The 17,624-nt window shown below is 42.6% G+C and overlaps 1 protein-coding gene and 1 long non-coding RNA gene across 2 annotated transcripts in view; one reads left to right on the top strand and one right to left on the bottom strand.

Annotated features, from left to right (window-relative positions):
- Platr21 (pluripotency associated transcript 21) overlaps positions 1–17,624 on the bottom strand; it is a 117,513-nt gene that overhangs the window by 88,504 nt on the left and 11,385 nt on the right. The window contains exon 4 of the long non-coding RNA NR_045455.1: positions 708–764. This is a non-coding gene — a long non-coding RNA (pluripotency associated transcript 21). The remainder of the gene's footprint in view (positions 1–707; positions 765–17,624) is intronic.
- Trap1a (tumor rejection antigen P1A) lies at positions 4,954–9,440 on the top strand. The gene is made up of 3 exons (NM_011635.2): positions 4,954–5,678; positions 8,093–8,321; positions 9,217–9,440. The coding sequence occupies exons 1-2, from the start codon at positions 5,225–5,227 to the stop codon at positions 8,311–8,313; spliced, it is 675 nt and encodes a 224-aa protein (NP_035765.1). The 5' UTR covers positions 4,954–5,224; the 3' UTR covers positions 8,314–8,321; positions 9,217–9,440.

Here is a 17,624-nt window from a genome sequence, read left to right on the forward strand (position 1 = left end):
GGCTCCTGAGGAATGCCATCAGATGTAGATCTCTCGTCTCCAAAAGCATGCCCGTTTACACACACACATCTACACACACTCACAAACATGTAGAAAACCCTGTGAATTAAGGTCACTGTCTACCATGTCCAGATAAGTCCTCTGAGCTTGGTACAAAATCAATGACTCTCTTTACCATCAGGGCTTCCCCTTCTCTGACCTTATCTAAGGAGCCAGGCCATCCACACCCTCTACCTGGGGAAGGTCATGTAGACCTTGGCAAACCTAGAAGTTCAATTTCCTCTTTCCCACTAAGAACCTGCCCAGCAAGTACCTGGGATTACTGGAATGCCTCGCCATACAAGTGAGACATTAACAGTACTTTAAACTCCAGCCAATGATTCCATTCACCCTGAAAACTCCTTTCCACTCCTCGAGTTTCATATAATGCTCTTGACCACCCCGAATAAGGTATACGCATACAAGCCCATTCCAAATAAAGGTATGCACACAAGCTAAGATCCTCTGAGAGTTCCATTAAAATCATTGGAGAAGGCCTTACCCCCACACTCACTCCCACCCTACCTCCCCCTACCCCATCACTCCCACCTCATCCCTCCACCCCCACTGCTCACCCCTTCACCCCCACCCCCATCTCATACCCCTCACCCCACCGGACCCCCGGTCTGAATTCATTTCCAACTGAACCAGAATACTGCAGACCCCACCTGTTCCATACTCTCCTTCATCCTTCCAGTCTGCTGTGCATTCAATGCCTGGACACCCTGAGGAAGGAAACAGAAGATAAGGAACCATAGCTGGATCCCAACACCATGCATAACACACACACACACACTCACACACACACACTCAAGCATGAACACATACAGGCATTCAAGCATGCACCCAGTCACCCATGCAGGCATGCAGGCAGGTACACTGACAATAAGTGGTTTTTATCCTAGGAATGTAACATTAGTGATCATGGGAAAAATCTGTCCATATAAATTCGTGACAAAGCTCATAGACTCACAATCTGTAGGGCTATACATAACACCACGAAAGTGTGCTTTGGGCCTGGACCATTTCCTTGTCTAGTGATACAGAGTTCTCATAATGTGTTTTAGGTTTATGCTCTCATCTTATCCCACTGTTATCTTTGTATGTATCATTTTCTTCAGAGTAAGAGTATGTCTCAAGTGCTCGAAAACATGTATTTGGTCCTTAGCGTTTCTGACATTACAGTTCAGGATCCTTTTCTGGTAGAATTTGGTACATGCAGGCTTTCTGACTGAGGTCTGCGTCAAACACATCTGTGATCCTGGCAAAATTAGCATGTCACAAGGAGCTGGATCTTTTGAACATGCTCACACTACTTTTGATGTATATAAAAACTGAACTGTTAGATAAATATGGATGTTGCTACTCTCAGAAACCACAGTCTGATCCATGCACCCCTTTTTATTTTATCTTATTTTTTTTCCTGGTTGTTTATCCTGGAGCACAGCCTGACCAACAAATGGCCAATAAAATACAAGGTATGATAGTCATGAATAGAGAAAATCTTCAATAATGAAGGATAATGAGGTGGCTTAGTCAATATTATTCTTCCCTTGCAAGCATGACATTTGAAGTTCAATTCCTAAAATCGACCTTTAAAAAGTTAGGCATGATGGGCCATGCTTGTACTACCACTGAAGGGTAATCAGAGACTCACTGGGGTTCATGGACCACAGACCCTATCCAATTTTACACGTTCCAGGCCAGTAAGAGACCCTGGGTGGGAGGAAAGGTAAATGTCCCCTGTGGAATGATGCTTAAAGTTCTGTAAGGCTGACTTCCATATACAGGTACGTGTACACACACACACACACACACACAGAGGCATGTGCACACATGTGCACAGGTACACACATGCATGCAATACCTCCATATGTATTATCTGTTCACCATTAATACACACAGAAAAATCACATAATTATCTCAAAAAATCAAAATAATACAGATCAAACCACGTTTTTAAAATGAACCTATGCAACAGACTAAATATTGAAGAGCAGTAGTCTAAGATGACAGACTATCCATAATATTTGAATACTATTCACAGTCATGCTATAGACCACCTGCAGGGCCAGGCCATTTGTAGTGGATACACCTGCACATGGTTTTGCTCTTTGGACCTGTATAGGCCTGACTTACTTTCGGGCTGAAGCCTACATCTTACTCATCAGGTAGGTACGTGGGACCCCAGAGTCTTGCCAGATCCAGTGGTTACAGACACTTAGTGCTCAATACAGCACTGTCAGGTTTCTGACCCTGGGCTCTAGGTCAATGCCAGAGGTCAGTTTACAGAGACTCATGCTTCAGGCTCACCCCTAATGCCAGGTTTGTTTCTGTGGCTTCAGACACAAACTCGTATAAATTAATTGGCAGTGGGTAAAAGATGCAAGGAACATAAAATTTAATAATCTATTGATTATGAAGAATAAAAAAAAATACAACATATTCCCATTTGTGGCAGTCAGAAGGAAACTAATAACTCTTAAGTAACCAAACTTCAAAAGTGAAAAACTTAATAACGGTCCTGCATACAAAAGATATGATATTTGGAGCAACGTGTAAATATACTCTTCCTCTGCTTTGACAAATTCTATTTTTAAAATTTACCCCACTTGTGATAACATAATAAATGCATTTATACATTTAAAAAGTCAACAAGTCTAGCCTTGGAAAGTGTGCATGCTTGTAATTCCAACAGTTGGGAGGGGGGAGGAGGAGGAGAACAGCTGAGCTTAAAATATGCAAAGGAAAACTCAGAATGCTATTAGCATAATGGAGATAAATAAAAGAGACAACAATTTAAGTGCAAACTCAGATGTGGGTCCCTCCAAGTATCAAATCTCCTCAGAGATTGTCTGGTAAGCAACATTCCAGGATTACCCTGGCATCCGGCTCTCTTCTCTGCACTTTTTCCCCTGAAAGATATGCCAAGCAACTCCAAGTACTGTTTTCCTGGCTTTCACTTTACATTATTGTTGCTGTTGTTGTTATTATTAATTTCTTTTCCTGAGACAGGTTTATCTGTGTAGCCTCAGGAGTCCTGGAACTCCCTCTATAGACCAGGTTGCCCTAGTGCTCAGAGATTCACATGCCTCTGCCTCCTGCGCTCCGGGATTAAAGGACTACACCACCACCACTCTTTTATCTTAGGTTTGAAATGAAGTACATTAAGTGTTTTCCATTCATCCTTTGACCATATTGGTCTTCCTCCCTGACTTTACACCCCCGAGGCCCCATTTACCTTCTTCTATGCCCTCCCTATTTCTTCACTTGCCCACTTCTGTTTTCATGTCATACAGATTCTCACTTTCCCCTGTTTAAGATTTTGACACCCACATGGGAGTTGGGGATAGGGCATGCCTTTAATCCCAACACTTGGGAGTAAGAGGCAAGCAGATATGTGTGAGTTCAAGACACACATGTTCTACCGACTTCAGTTTCAGAAGAGTCAACGCTGTTCTAAGAAACCCTGTTCCAAAAAAAACAAAGCGACATAAAAAAAAAAAAAAAAAGATTTTGTCAGCCGGGCAGTGGTGGCGCACGCCTTTAAATCCCAGCACTCGGGAGGCAGAGGCAGGCGGATTTCTGAGTTCGAGGCCAGCCTGATCTACAGAGTGAGTTCCAGGACAACCAGAGCTACACAGAGAAAGCCTGTCTCGAAAAACCAAAAAAAAAAAAAAAAAAAAAAAGTCAACCATGTCATGTTTCCCTTTCTGGTTTCAGGATTCTCCTAAAAAGACACACACACACACACACACACACACACACACACACACACACACACACACACAAACACACACAATCTAGACCATGTAAAACATGTACATATGTACCATACTAAACATAGTACGTCATTAATAATGTACAGTAAAAACAAACTCTCAAATTCAAGGCTATTTGTGTCCCGGAAGAAAAATAGTCCATAATTATACATTTGACTTTGGCTTTTTTAGTGTTCTTATTTGAAACTGGAGCCCTTAAATAGAGCTCCCTTCAACCAAAGTTAAAACATAGCATGCGCGCGCACACACTGCAATGGTGGCAAGCCTTTCTGTCACAGTCCCCTGGAGACTACTTCTGTACAGACTTTTGCCACCCCTCTCGCGCCTCCTGCAATCCCCTGACCTGTGGGTTTCTCCTGCTTTGTCCACTATTACGGTTCTATCCTATGTGGCTTGTGTGCCGAAACTGATGGAGGTGAAGGATGAAACTGGACCACAAATCACTTGCAGCAGCCCTGGTTCCTCTGGAGTAGCAGACTAGCGTATTAGTCTTCATGATTTTTGCAGAATGGTGGCCACGAACAGTTTTTTTGTTTGTTTGGTTTTGTTTGTTTGGTTTTGTTTGTTTGTTTGTTTGTTTGTTTGTTTTTCGAGACAGGGTTTCTCTGTATATCCCTGGCTGTCCTGGAACTCACTCTGTAGACCAGGCTGGCCTCGAACTCAGAAATCCACCTGCCTCTGCCTCCCGAGTGCTGGGATTAAGTGCGCCACCACGCCTGGCTCCCACGAACAGTTTTAGTACTGTTAATCCTTACGAATGGCCATTCTCTCTCGGGTGTGAAGTTTGGAGATCGCTTATAACATATTGCTATGTTTCTCATGTTAAAAGCCTGTGTACGGTTTGTTACAAGTTGTCCCTAAGAAACTATGCAAAACACGCCGATCTCTGTACCAAATAATCGGCTATGCTGTAACACTGTACACTGTAAGACAGTTCCGTTACCACAGGAGAATGAAAAGAACCCGGGACTCCCAAAGACGCTAGATGTGTGAAGATCCTGATCACTCATTGGGTGTCTGAGTTCTGCGATATTCATCCCTCAGCCAATGAGCTTACTGTTCTCGTGGGGGGTTTGTGAGCCTTGGGTAGGAAGTTTTGCAAGTTCCGCCTACAGCTCTAGCTTGTGAATTTGTACCCTTTCACGTAAAAAAGTAGTCCAGAGTTTACTACACCCTCCCTCCCCCCTCCCACCTCGTGCTGTGCTGAGTTTAGAAGTCTTCCTTATAGAAGTCTTCCGTATAGAACTCTTCCGGAGGAAGGAGGGAGGACCCCCCCCCTTTGCTCTCCCAGCATGCATTGTGTCAACGCCATTGCACTGAGCTGGTCGAAGAAGTAAGCCGCTAGCTTGCGACTCTACTCTTATCTTAACTTAGCTCGGCTTCCTGCTGGTACCCTTTGTGCCATGTCTGATAACAAGAAGCCAGACAAAGCCCACAGTGGCTCAGGTGGTGACGGTGATGGGAATAGGTGCAATTTATTGCACCGGTACTCCCTGGAAGAAATTCTGCCTTATCTAGGGTGGCTGGTCTTCGCTGTTGTCACAACAAGTTTTCTGGCGCTCCAGATGTTCATAGACGCCCTTTATGAGGAGCAGTATGAAAGGGATGTGGCCTGGATAGCCAGGCAAAGCAAGCGCATGTCCTCTGTCGATGAGGATGAAGACGATGAGGATGATGAGGATGACTACTACGACGACGAGGACGACGACGACGATGCCTTCTATGATGATGAGGATGATGAGGAAGAAGAATTGGAGAACCTGATGGATGATGAATCAGAAGATGAGGCCGAAGAAGAGATGAGCGTGGAAATGGGTGCCGGAGCTGAGGAAATGGGTGCTGGCGCTAACTGTGCCTGTGAGTAACCCGTGGTCTTTACTCTAGATTCAGGTGGGGTGCATTCTTTACTCTTGCCCACATCTGTAGTAAAGACCACATTTTGGTTGGGGGTCATTGCTGGAGCCATTCCTGGCTCTCCTGTCCACGCCTATCCCCGCTCCTCCCATCCCCCAGTCCTTGCTCCGCTCTCTTCCCTTTTCCCACCTTGCCTCTGGAGCTTCAGTCCATCCTGCTCTGCTCCCTTTCCCCTTTGCTCTCCTTGCTCCCCTCCCCCTCGGCTCAACTTTTCGTGCCTTCTGCTCTCTGATCCCCACCCTCTTCAGGCTTCCCCATTTGCTCCTCTCCCGAAACCCTCCCCTTCCTGTTCCCCTTTTCGCGCCTTTTCTTTCCTGCTCCCCTCCCCCTCCCTATTTACCTTTCACCAGCTTTGCTCTCCCTGCTCCCCTCCCCCTTTTGCACCTTTTCTTTTCCTGCTCCCCTCCCCCTCCCCTCCCTGTTTACCCTTCACCGCTTTTCCTCTACCTGCTTCCCTCCCCCTTGCTGCTCCCTCCCTATTTGCATTTTCGGGTGCTCCCCCCTCCCCCTCCCTCCCTATTTGCATTTTCGGGTGCTCCTCCCTCCCCCTCCCCAGGCCTTTTTTTTTTTGGTTTTTCGAGACAGGGTTTCTCTTTGTATCCCTGGCTGTCCTGGCACTCACTCTGTAGACCAGGCTGGCCTCAAACTCAGAAATCTGCCTGCCTCTGCCTCCCAAATGCTGGGATTAAAGGCTTGCACCAGGACTGCCCCAGTGCAGGCCTTTCTTTTTTCTCCTCTCTGGTCTCCCTAATCCCTTTTCTGCATGTTAACTCCCCTTTTGGCACCTTTCCTTTACAGGACCCCCTCCCCCTCCCTGTTTCCCTTCCAGCACCCTTCCTAGCCCTGCTCTGTTCCCTCTCCCTGCTCCCCTCCCCCTCTTTGCTCGACTTTTAGCAGCCTTACCTCTCCCTGCTTTCTGCCCCGTTCCCCTTTTTTGTGCCTTTCCTCCTGGCTCCCCTCCACCTTCCAGCTCACCTTTTTGTTTGTTTGGTTGTTTGGTTTGCTTTTTTTTTTTTTTTTTTTTTTTTGCACCTTGTTTTCCAAGATCCCCCTCCCCCTCCGGCTTCCCCTCTGTGTGCCTTTCCTGTTCCCTCCCCCTCGCTGGCTCCCCCTCCCTTTCTGCCTTTCCTGTCCCTGCTCCCTTCTCTGCTAACCTTTTAATGCCTTTCTTTTCTAGACTCCCCCCTCCAGGCTTGCTGTTTGCTTCTGTGCACTTTTCCTGACCCTGCTCCCCTTCCCCTCCCAGCTCCCCCCTCTTTTCCCACCTCCCTTTCTCCAGCCTGTCACCCCTCCTTCTCTCCTCTCTGTTTCTCCCACTTCCTGCTTCCTTTACCCCTTCCCTCTCCCTACTCTCCTCCCTGCCTGCTGGACTTCCTCTCCAGCCGCCCAGTTCCCTGCAGTCCTGGAGTCTTTCCTGCCTCTCTGTCCATCACTTCCCCCTAGTTTCACTTCCCTTTCACTCTCCCCTATGTGTCTCTCTTCCTATCTATCCCTTCCTTTCTGTCCCCTCTCCTCTGTCCATCACCTCTCTCCTCCCTTCCCTTTCCTCTCTCTTCCATTTTCTTCCACCTGCTTCTTTACCCTGCCTCTCCCATTGCCCTCTTACCTTTATGCCCATTCCATGTCCCCTCTCAATTCCCTGTCCCATTGTGCTCCCTCACATCTTCCATTTCCCTCTTTCTCCCTTAGCCTCTTCTTCCTCTTCTCTTGTATCTCCCTTCCCTTTGCTTCTCCCTCCTCCTTTCCCCTTCCCCTATGCCCTCTACTCTACTTGATCTTCTCTCCTCTCCACATACCCTTTTTCCTTTCCACCCTGCCCTTTGTCCCCAGACCCTACAGTATCCTGTGCACAGGAAGTGGGAGGTGCCATCAACAACAAGGAGGCAAGAAACAGAGCAAAATCCCAAAATCAGCAGGAAAGGCTGGATGAAAATAAGGCCAGGTTCTGAGGACAGCTGGAATCTAGCCAAGTGGCTCCTATAACCCTAAGTACCAAGGGAGAAAGTGATGGTGAAGTTCTTGATCCTTGCTGCTTCTTTTACATATGTTGGCACATCTTTCTCAAATGCAGGCCATGCTCCATGCTTGGCGCTTGCTCAGCGTGGTTAAGTAATGGGAGAATCTGAAAACTAGGGGCCAGTGGTTTGTTTTGGGGACAAATTAGCACGTAGTGATATTTCCCCCTAAAAATTATAACAAACAGATTCATGATTTGAGATCCTTCTACAGGTGAGAAGTGGAAAAATTGTCACTATGAAGTTCTTTTTAGGCTAAAGATACTTGGGACCATAGAAGCGTTGTTAAAATACTGCTTTCTTTTGCTAAAATATTCTTTCTCACATATTCATATTCTCCAGGTGTTCCTGGCCATCATTTAAGGAAGAATGAAGTGAAGTGTAGGATGATTTATTTCTTCCACGACCCTAATTTCCTGGTGTCTATACCAGTGAACCCTAAGGAACAAATGGAGTGTAGGTGTGAAAATGCTGATGAAGAGGTTGCAATGGAAGAGGAAGAAGAAGAAGAGGAGGAGGAGGAGGAAGAGGAAATGGGAAACCCGGATGGCTTCTCACCTTAGGCATGCAGGTACTGGCTTCACTAACCAACCATTCCTAACATATGCCTGTAGCTAAGAGCATCTTTTTAAAAAATATTATTGGTAAACTAAACAATTGTTATCTTTTTACATTAATAAGTATTAAATTAATCCAGTATACAGTTTTAAGAACCCTAAGTTAAACAGAAGTCAATGATGTCTAGATGCCTGTTCTTTAGATTGTAGTGAGACTACTTACTACAGATGAGAAGTTGTTAGACTCGGGAGTAGAGACCAGTAAAAGATCATGCAGTGAAATGTGGCCATGGAAATCGCATATTGTTCTTATAGTACCTTTGAGACAGCTGATAACAGCTGACAAAAATAAGTGTTTCAAGAAAGATCACACGCCATGGTTCACATGCAAATTATTATTTTGTCGTTCTGATTTTTTTCATTTCTAGACCTGTGGTTTTAAAGAGATGAAAATCTCTTAAAATTTCCTTCATCTTTAATTTTCCTTAACTTTAGTTTTTTTCACTTAGAATTCAATTCAAATTCTTAATTCAATCTTAATTTTTAGATTTCTTAAAATGTTTTTAAAAAAAAAATGCAAATCTCATTTTTAAGAGATGAAAGCAGAGTAACTGGGGGGCTTAGGGAATCTGTAGGGTTGCGGTATAGCAATAGGGAGTTCTGGTCTCTGAGAAGCAGTCAGAGAGAATGGAAAACCAGGCCCTTGCCAGTAGGTTAGTGAGGTTGATATGATCAGATTATGGACACTCTCCAAATCATAAATACTCTAACAGCTAAGGATCTCTGAGGGAAACACAACAGGGAAATATTTTAGTTTCTCCTTGAGAAACAATGACAAGACATAAAATTGGCAAGAAAGTCAGGAGTGTATTCTAATAAGTGTTGCTTATCTCTTATTTTCTTCTACAGTTGCAAAGCCCAGAAGAAAGAAATGGACAGCGGAAGAAGTGGTTGTTTTTTTTTCCCCTTCATTAATTTTCTAGTTTTTAGTAATCCAGAAAATTTGATTTTGTTCTAAAGTTCATTATGCAAAGATGTCACCAACAGACTTCTGACTGCATGGTGAACTTTCATATGATACATAGGATTACACTTGTACCTGTTAAAAATAAAAGTTTGACTTGCATACACTACAGTTGTTTCACGTTAACGTCAATCCCCATTTTTAAAAATCTTTTTGGTTTCGCCTCATCTAGAAAAAGAAAAGCACCTAGCTTACCAGGACACTAAACAAAATGCTGTTGGGTAAGTGTGAACCAGCAACAGCAGCAGCAGCTGGAAATTTGCTAGAAGTGTATATTCTCAGACTCTACTCCAGACCTTTTGAGTCCGAGATTCTTAAGGTGGACCTTCAGTAGAGATTTCTAAGTGCTCTGAATACTTAAACCTTGGAGCACCATTGGTTTGCAGCAACAGGGGGGAAAGGCTATGTAGAGACAGCCTTCATTAACTTGGTAGGTGGTATGTTTATGGTTTGAATATCAGCCAAGGGCAAAGATGCTGAGGTTTGTTGCACAGTGAGGAGGTGATGGCGGTGGGGTATTTTGGGAAAGATGTTAGTGCATTGAGGCTGAGTCCTTGAAGGAGTTATCAAAACCCTACCTACTTCTTACTCTTTTGCTTCCTGCTGCCATAAGCCAAGACAGTTCAATCCATCACATCTTCCTTCCCTGGTTGAAGGGCTTGTCACCAGCAAACACAGACCTGCTGAAAGGATGCGCTTATTTCCCAGGGCAGCTGTAATAAAAGCATGAACTGGATAGCTTCAAACAATAGATGTTCATTCATTTGCTCGCAGTTCTAAAAGTTGTAAATCTGCAATGATGTTGCTGGCAGAGTTCATTCTTTCTGGAGGTGGTGAGAGGAAATCCTGTCTTTTCGCCTATGCTGACTCCCATATTGGCAACAGTAGGGTTACAAATGTAACATTTTAATCATTTTCTCCATCCTCACATAGTGTTCTTCTTTATTAGAGTGCCAGTCAGTGAATGAAGGCTTCACCTTAATCCTCTACTACTTTATTTTTTTAATATTTTTAATTAGATATTTTCTTTATTTACATTATAAATGTTATTCCCTTTCCTAGTTTCTCCTCTGAAAATCCCCTATCCCCTCCCCCTGCTCCCCAACCCACCCACTCCAATTCCAGGTCAGGGTATTCCCCATATACTGGGGCATACATAGCACCTTCCCAGGACCTAGGGCCTCTCCTCCCATTGATGACCAACTAGGCCATCCTCTGCTACATATGCAGCTGGAGCCATGAGTTCCACCATGTATACTCTTTGGTTGGTGGTTTAGTTCCTGGGAGCTTTGGGAGTACTGGTTAGTTCATATTGTTGTTCCTCCTATTGGGCTGCAAACCCCTTGGGCTCCTTGGGTACTTTCTCTAGCTCCTCCACTGGGGACCTTGTGCTCCTGTAAATGGTCTTTGATCATATCTAGGGAGCCTAATAGTTGTCCCTATAGCATCTATCTGTGATAAACCATTAAATTCATTAAGGTGTTAAGGGGAGCCACCCAGAGATGACTATTAGGACATGGTTTACAGACACTTGGAAGTCTTAATTCTAGGCAGTAGTGGTTATATTCAAGGACCCAAGTGTAGCCACAAGCATTTAGAGTAAGAGGCTTTTGAAGGCAAAAGCCATATCCTCAGTATCTCATTATATAGCTACAGTGGGAGGTTTGTGCACAAGCTAGCAGTCTAACAAAAGCTAAGATAAGCAGTTATCTGGAGAGGGTTCTGCTCAAGCAGGCAGCTTACTAGAAGCTGTTACCTGGGGTGTCTTGACCTCAGGTTCCTAGAATAGAGTTAGATGTTTTCCCCAAGAATTCTCCAGCAAGGCCGGGTGTGGTGGCGCACGCCTTTAATCCCAGCACTCGGGAGGCAGAGGCAGGTGGATTTCTGAGTTCGAGGCCAGCCTGGTCTACAAAGTGAGTTCCAGGACAGCCAGGGATATACAGAGAAACCCTGTCTCGGAAAAAAAAAAAAAAAAAAAAAGAAAGAAAGAAAAAGGAAAAAGAATTCTCCATCAAGGAGATAAAATTCTAGTTAAAACTGAAGTAGTCACAACAAGATTACAAGTTGGAGGAACTTCTGCACTGACTAGAAGAACATCTACACTGTCTTGCAAAGGTACAAAGATTCCGTGATGACTATGAAATACAGAGAAAGGGAAAACTGGGAAAACTAAAACAATCTATTACATTTGTAATGAAAGGCATAGACACACTTAAACACATACATACTTGTGTGTGTCATTTATATATTGTTTTATCTTTTTCACAATTCCTTCTGAATACTGTTTGTATCATTTTATGTGTACATAAATATGTATGCATTCATGCAAACATCATTCAGAAAGAATTATGAGAAGGATAAAACACCAGATGAAAGACAGTGGTTAACATTTGTGGAACAAAGGGTAGAATTCACCTGGGGATGTGCACAGTGAATTTTAATTCTCTTTATAAGTGCATTATCGGGATGGATAACGACCCGATGGTTATAATATGCTCCATACCTTTTTACAGGCTCTGAACTTTTTCTGAATTAAAGAGAAAATGTAAAAGAAGAAATCTGCTTAAGTCTGCCTAAAGAAAATGAGAGTTGACCAGAGTAAAGGGTTAGAGAAGGTAAGGATCGTGTATTTAAATAGAAATCTACCCTCTACATGTAGTTAAGGCTGCCTGGATTCCTACATACTGGTTCAATAACATTTCATATGTTACATAGCAGTACATTTCATATCTTAGTTTATACTATTTTTTATATATGATTATCTCTTCACCCCATAGAAGGTAAACTACTAAAGGGTTCAGATTATACATGAATTTATGTGTATCTTCTTCTCCAGCTGCACTTCAATTTTTTTAGGAAGTATTTGAAGTGCTTATAATGGTTTGATTTTTGTATAGATGTTCCTTAACTTTAACATCCTTTGGTGTCTGTAGAGACAGGAACTTTTAGAATCCCTGACATCTTTTTCCTTTTTGATTATACTAAAATCCATCTTATAGTAACCAGAAAAATTTAAATCTAGGTAGGGTAATAAGGGAGTAGCGAATCTACCAAACCGGCCAATCCATGGGTAGGAAGAAGATTTTTATTAGAGATATGAGACAGACAATTGCCAGAGGCTTTTGGGAAAGTACAGAGCAGCTATGGATCCCTCTCTGGAGCAGAGGGGCACACTGGCCAGGGCAGAGAGAAAGGAGTGGGAAAAAAAAACACACAAACTGGTGAGAGGAACTGGGATAGCCTGGAAGCGTAGGGTAGTGAGGGAGGGGCTTACAGCCCAGAGGCTTTGGTATGTTGCGGTCAATAAGGAAGTGGCTCTTCCTGGCAGATAGAATCCTGTTTTACAGATTCCTGAGGAATGATAAGACTGTCACAAGACTGTCATTTTGAGGTTCCCTTTAGACATGACAGGCAGCACTTCCTTTGCAATGTTATTGACTTCACTACTGCATTTTTCCATCCTGTTGCTATAATTTGAGCCTGAAATGTATACCAAAGGCCTAAGTTTTAAGTTTAATCCTTAGTCTTTAATGTTTTGGGGGAAATGATGAAATTTTTAGGAAGTTGGCCCTATTGGCAGGTTTTAGATTATTGGCTCTGGGAGAGATGGGAGCTTGATCTCTTTGCCTTCATATTATGCTTTGTTGTTTTCTCAGTACCTAAATGAACACATAGGTCCAGTCTTAAATAACAGAGCATGTTCTTGGAGGTTGCTATCTTAGCATTTGAACTGAATCAATGAAGAGGACCCTATTGGTACCTGGGGCTTTGGGCTACAAGGACAGCATACATAGGCCCCAGATACAGAGACTACATTTGAGTGCAAGGATCTCTCTATGTATGACTATCCCCTTAACTGTCACCCTTTTAAATTTCACAGTCTTTAAAGCTAGAGAAATGGCTCAACATTTAAGAGTACTTGCTTCTCCTGCAAAGGACCTGGGTTCACTTCCCACCAACCATGTGGCATTGGTCTTCCTTCTCTGCAGTAACCAGGCTGTAGAAAAGCCTGGTGCACATAACACACACGTGAGCCACTGGACTTTGGTGCCGAGAATTGAACTCAGGTCTTCTGGAAGGACTTTACCAAGTGCTCTTAACTACTGAGCCTTTTCTCTCACATAAAATAAAATAAAATAAAATAAAATAAAATAAATCTTTTAAAAGCCCTTCATTAGTAAAGGAGATCCTGTTACATATGTCAAGCAATGCTGGGATACCTAGGAAAGACATTAAAGTTGTCAACAAGCAAAAGACAGGAAGGAAAGTGCTCTTAGGTTAAGAATTTAACTCAAGTTTTTTACAAGAAAAGCAGCGGATGGAGGTTGAAAAGTTCTGGGTTGTTTATTTTCAGTAGTTTTGCATTTATCTGGTACCTGGCTCCGGGATGACTGGGGCAGAGGAGTATTTCCTCTTAGGATGTAAGTCAAAGAAAAGCAGAGAGAACGTATTGCTTGGTTAATTTATGTATTAAAAGGCATGCTTTGGTTGGGCCTTTATTAACTTTGAGAATTGCCTACCCCAGGGAAGAACCACTTTGTCTCTTCCAGGCAGTGAGGTGTATAACTAGCATTAGTGGTTAAAAAAAAAAACTGAAAATGTTTATAATAAAATTTATTCTCTCGTGCTTGGCATCATAATGGAGAGTCTTAGAGAGTAGGGCAAAAGTTTCACTAGGATTCCAAATATTTTTAAAAGGCAACATAAGTAAAAGGGATCTCTGCAGGCCAATTCCTAACCACATTCCCGTTTTACACTTAGCAAAGTAAAACAGGTAGGCAGCTTTTGGGAACTGTACTACCTTGGTAGAAGTGTAGGGTGTGTTAGAAAGTAATCAGGCAAGGCAGCCAGGTCTGTCAGTTAGGTTGCTATGGATATGAAATCACAAGGTAGGAATGTACATGTAAATGTTAATGATGTTTATGGATATTGTTGGAGTTATAAACCGAGATGCATGATGGGAATCTAGGGGCGAGAAGTGAGGGTAGAGTGAGGGCTCCTCTATGGAAGGAGATGGGGTGGCATTTTTTTTTAACAGTCCCGAAATTTGGATGTCAGGCTTCATTTATGCCAGGCATGTGTTCTTCTGTTGAGCTTCATCAGGGTCTCACTGTTTCCACACTGGCCTGGAACTCACACTAGCCAGCTGACCTAAAACATGCCATCCTCCAGCCTCAGCCATTGGAGTAGTTATGAGTAGACTTGGTACCATCAGGTCCAGTAGAGGTACAGGTTGTAACAAATTGAATAGATTTGCCTTCATGCATAGGAGATGTAGGAAGAAAAGATGTCTCAGCAAACGTTAGCTTCATGACTGACAAACACACTCACAACACTTAGATTATCAAAAGAAACGTATACAAATTAGTGTAAATTTTATATGGTGTAAGAATCTCCAGAAGTCAAGACTCAGAGCTTTAGTGAAACTTGTGTAAATTTGCACTTAAATTTTGTCAAGAGTGGACACTAATATAGAAGAATAATCAGACAGAAGGAGCTTGATCCATAGGTACTATGCCTAGGGAAATTTAGCAAGGCTTGCTAATTTTTTTTTCTGATTAAACTAAGAGCCTTACACTTGCTAGATAAATGCTCTACCACTGAGATACATACTCAGCCTGTATTTTCTGTTTTGATACAAAGTTTTGTTAAGTTGGTTAGGATGTCCTTGAGCTCACTCTGAAGACCAGACGACTCTTAAATGAGTGATTCTCTTGCCTCAGAGCTGTCAGAATAGCCAGAAAAACAGAATTGTGACACTATATCTGGTGTGCCTTGGCTTCTAGTGGTAATTTGTAGCTATTTATTTGATCTTCCTAGGTTTGTGGACTTTATAATTTTACAGCTTTAGAAAAACTATATTTCATAAAAGGAGCTAGAAGCTCTTTCATACAAAGGAACATTTTATGAAATTACTTTTTAGTAATTTAGTAAATGTTCCTATTACTGTGTTTGAGCATTTCGGGGGAATTTTAGCATTAATAAATGTTATGCACACTTTAAAGAAATGTATTGATTTTTATGTGTATGAGTGTTTTGTCTGCATATATGTTTGTGCACCACAGACCTGCTTAGTGGGTGTGGGGTTCAGAAGTGGCCTTTTGATCCCCTGGTACTAGAGTTACAGAAGGTTGGTTGGGAGCCCATTTAGGGGTGCTGAAAATCCAGCCTGGGTTCCCTGCAAGACCAGTGTGTGTTCTTAACTGTTCAGCCATAGTCTCTCCTGCCCCAACCCATTTGCAAAATGCTTTCAGGACTAGTAGTGAATTTGTATCTTCAGTATGTTTTATCCTGTTTCACTCGCATATATTTCTTCCTAAAGGTTATTTCTCATTTAGGGTAGATCATTTTATAGGTGATATTGCTTAAATAGTTACTTGAAACTGAAAATTCATGAAATTGATCTCATATGAAATTAATCTCATTCTTCTACCAGCAATAAGTAAATTAGACTTGATTTTTTGCTATGCAAACTCTGTTTTAGGTACACATATTCAAATTACCACATGGACCATAAAACCAGTCGAAATAGCTCTTCTCCCAAGAACACATCTTTACCTTAAAAGGGACATAGGAGCACCTGAGAAAGAGAACACAGTGCCTCCCTGTCTCAGAGCAAATGAAACAAAACCAAGCAGTGTTTTCTCATGAAAACATGCTCCCTGCAAATCCTCATTCATTCCACAAAATCAAAAATCCATGTTGCTCCTCCAGCAGAGTGGGCCATTTTATGTTCAAAAGTTCTCTTAGAACTCTCCAGTGCAAAGTACAGTATAGATTTAAATATGTTACCATTATTTTATTTTATTAAGAATTATTTATTTATTTATTTCATGCATATGAGTGCACTGTCTTCAGCCACACCAGAAGAAGGCATCGGATCCCATTACAGATGGTTGTAAGCCACCATGTGATTGGTGGGAATTTGCTATGCACACTCCAGTGAAGTCTGCTTGGCAGGCCAGGAGGCCTAGAAGTACTCAGGAGGCAAAGAGTTTCACTGAAACTCAACCTCCTGGAACCTTGGCGTTCTCATAACCAGTATACTCATACCCTATCCCCGTGTTAGTCTGGTGTATGGATCCACGTGCTCTCTTTTAGTATTATTTTATTATAAGTGCCTTTAAAGATTGAATTCTGACATAGCTAAGCCTTCGCCAGTGTTCCAACATCCCAGAAAATCCTTGAAGCTGAGAAACTTGGAATTCAGTAGGAATTCAGTGAGAAGGTTATCTATTCAGTAACATTCAAATTTACTTCTCATAGAGACAGTGAAACTAATTAGGCATTACAAAGAACAGAGCTAGAATAGCTCAGGTCTGGTCTGCAGAGTTATTACTTAGGACAGTAGCCAGTCTCACCCAAACAAGGGAATACACAATGGCCTAGCTAATAGGTGGATTTACCATGAAAGAGTTGGGGAATCCCACTGAGACAGGAATCTTCACTGCAGCCAAGTATAGCAGGCTACATTGCAAATTAGAAGCAAGTTGGTGAATTCTTCTGACAAATGGAGATTCTCCACAGATACTTAAAAAACAGCCAAGTTACACACATACAAGAATTTATCAGGGCCTAGGAAATAGGGGGGTTGCGGTATTGCATTATTCATGAGAAGGTGTGCTAGAGCAGAACCCCCTGGTGCTAGCTTTCACAAGGCTCAAAGGAGTAGCACAAATTGTGACTAGGGTGTGAAATCCTTACCTGTCATTAGCTGACCCTAGGCAGGACTACTTTATCTTTACTGTAAATATTACCTGGTTCCTGTAAGTTCCTTTGAAGTCATTCCTTTGTTTTATGTCAGGTAACTGCAATGTACTTTGCCTGCTGTGACTTCCTACCCCCTTTATTTTCTGTATTATATAAGACTGGTGTTCACTTTGTGACAATACATTCAGATTCTACACAATCTCCTGTGTGCATCTGTCTGTCATTCACCGACTCCTTGTCCATCTGCAACCAGAGACCCGTTCTACGCAGACAAGGGACCCAGAGGGTCTGCTGCAGGAATTTAACTCAGGACCTCTGGAAGAGCAGTCAGTGCTCTTAACTGCTGAGCCATCTCTTCAGCCCAACATGTAATTTTAAAATTCAGGTAAAAATCAAAATAAGAGACCTCCAAAGTACAATTTCGTCTGTATGTAAAGCATTCATATATAAACAGTAGTATATGTTCTAGAGTTTTATTTTTATTTTCTTTCTTTCCTTAATTTTTTTAACACAGTGTCCCTCTATGTATCTCAGAACTGCCTAAAACTCACTAGCCCAGGCTGGGCTCAAATTTATGGTCTTC

The sequence above is a fragment of the Mus musculus genome, chromosome X (assembly GCF_000001635.26).
Source record: "Mus musculus strain C57BL/6J chromosome X, GRCm38.p6 C57BL/6J".
NCBI lineage: Eukaryota > Metazoa > Chordata > Mammalia > Rodentia > Muridae > Mus > Mus musculus.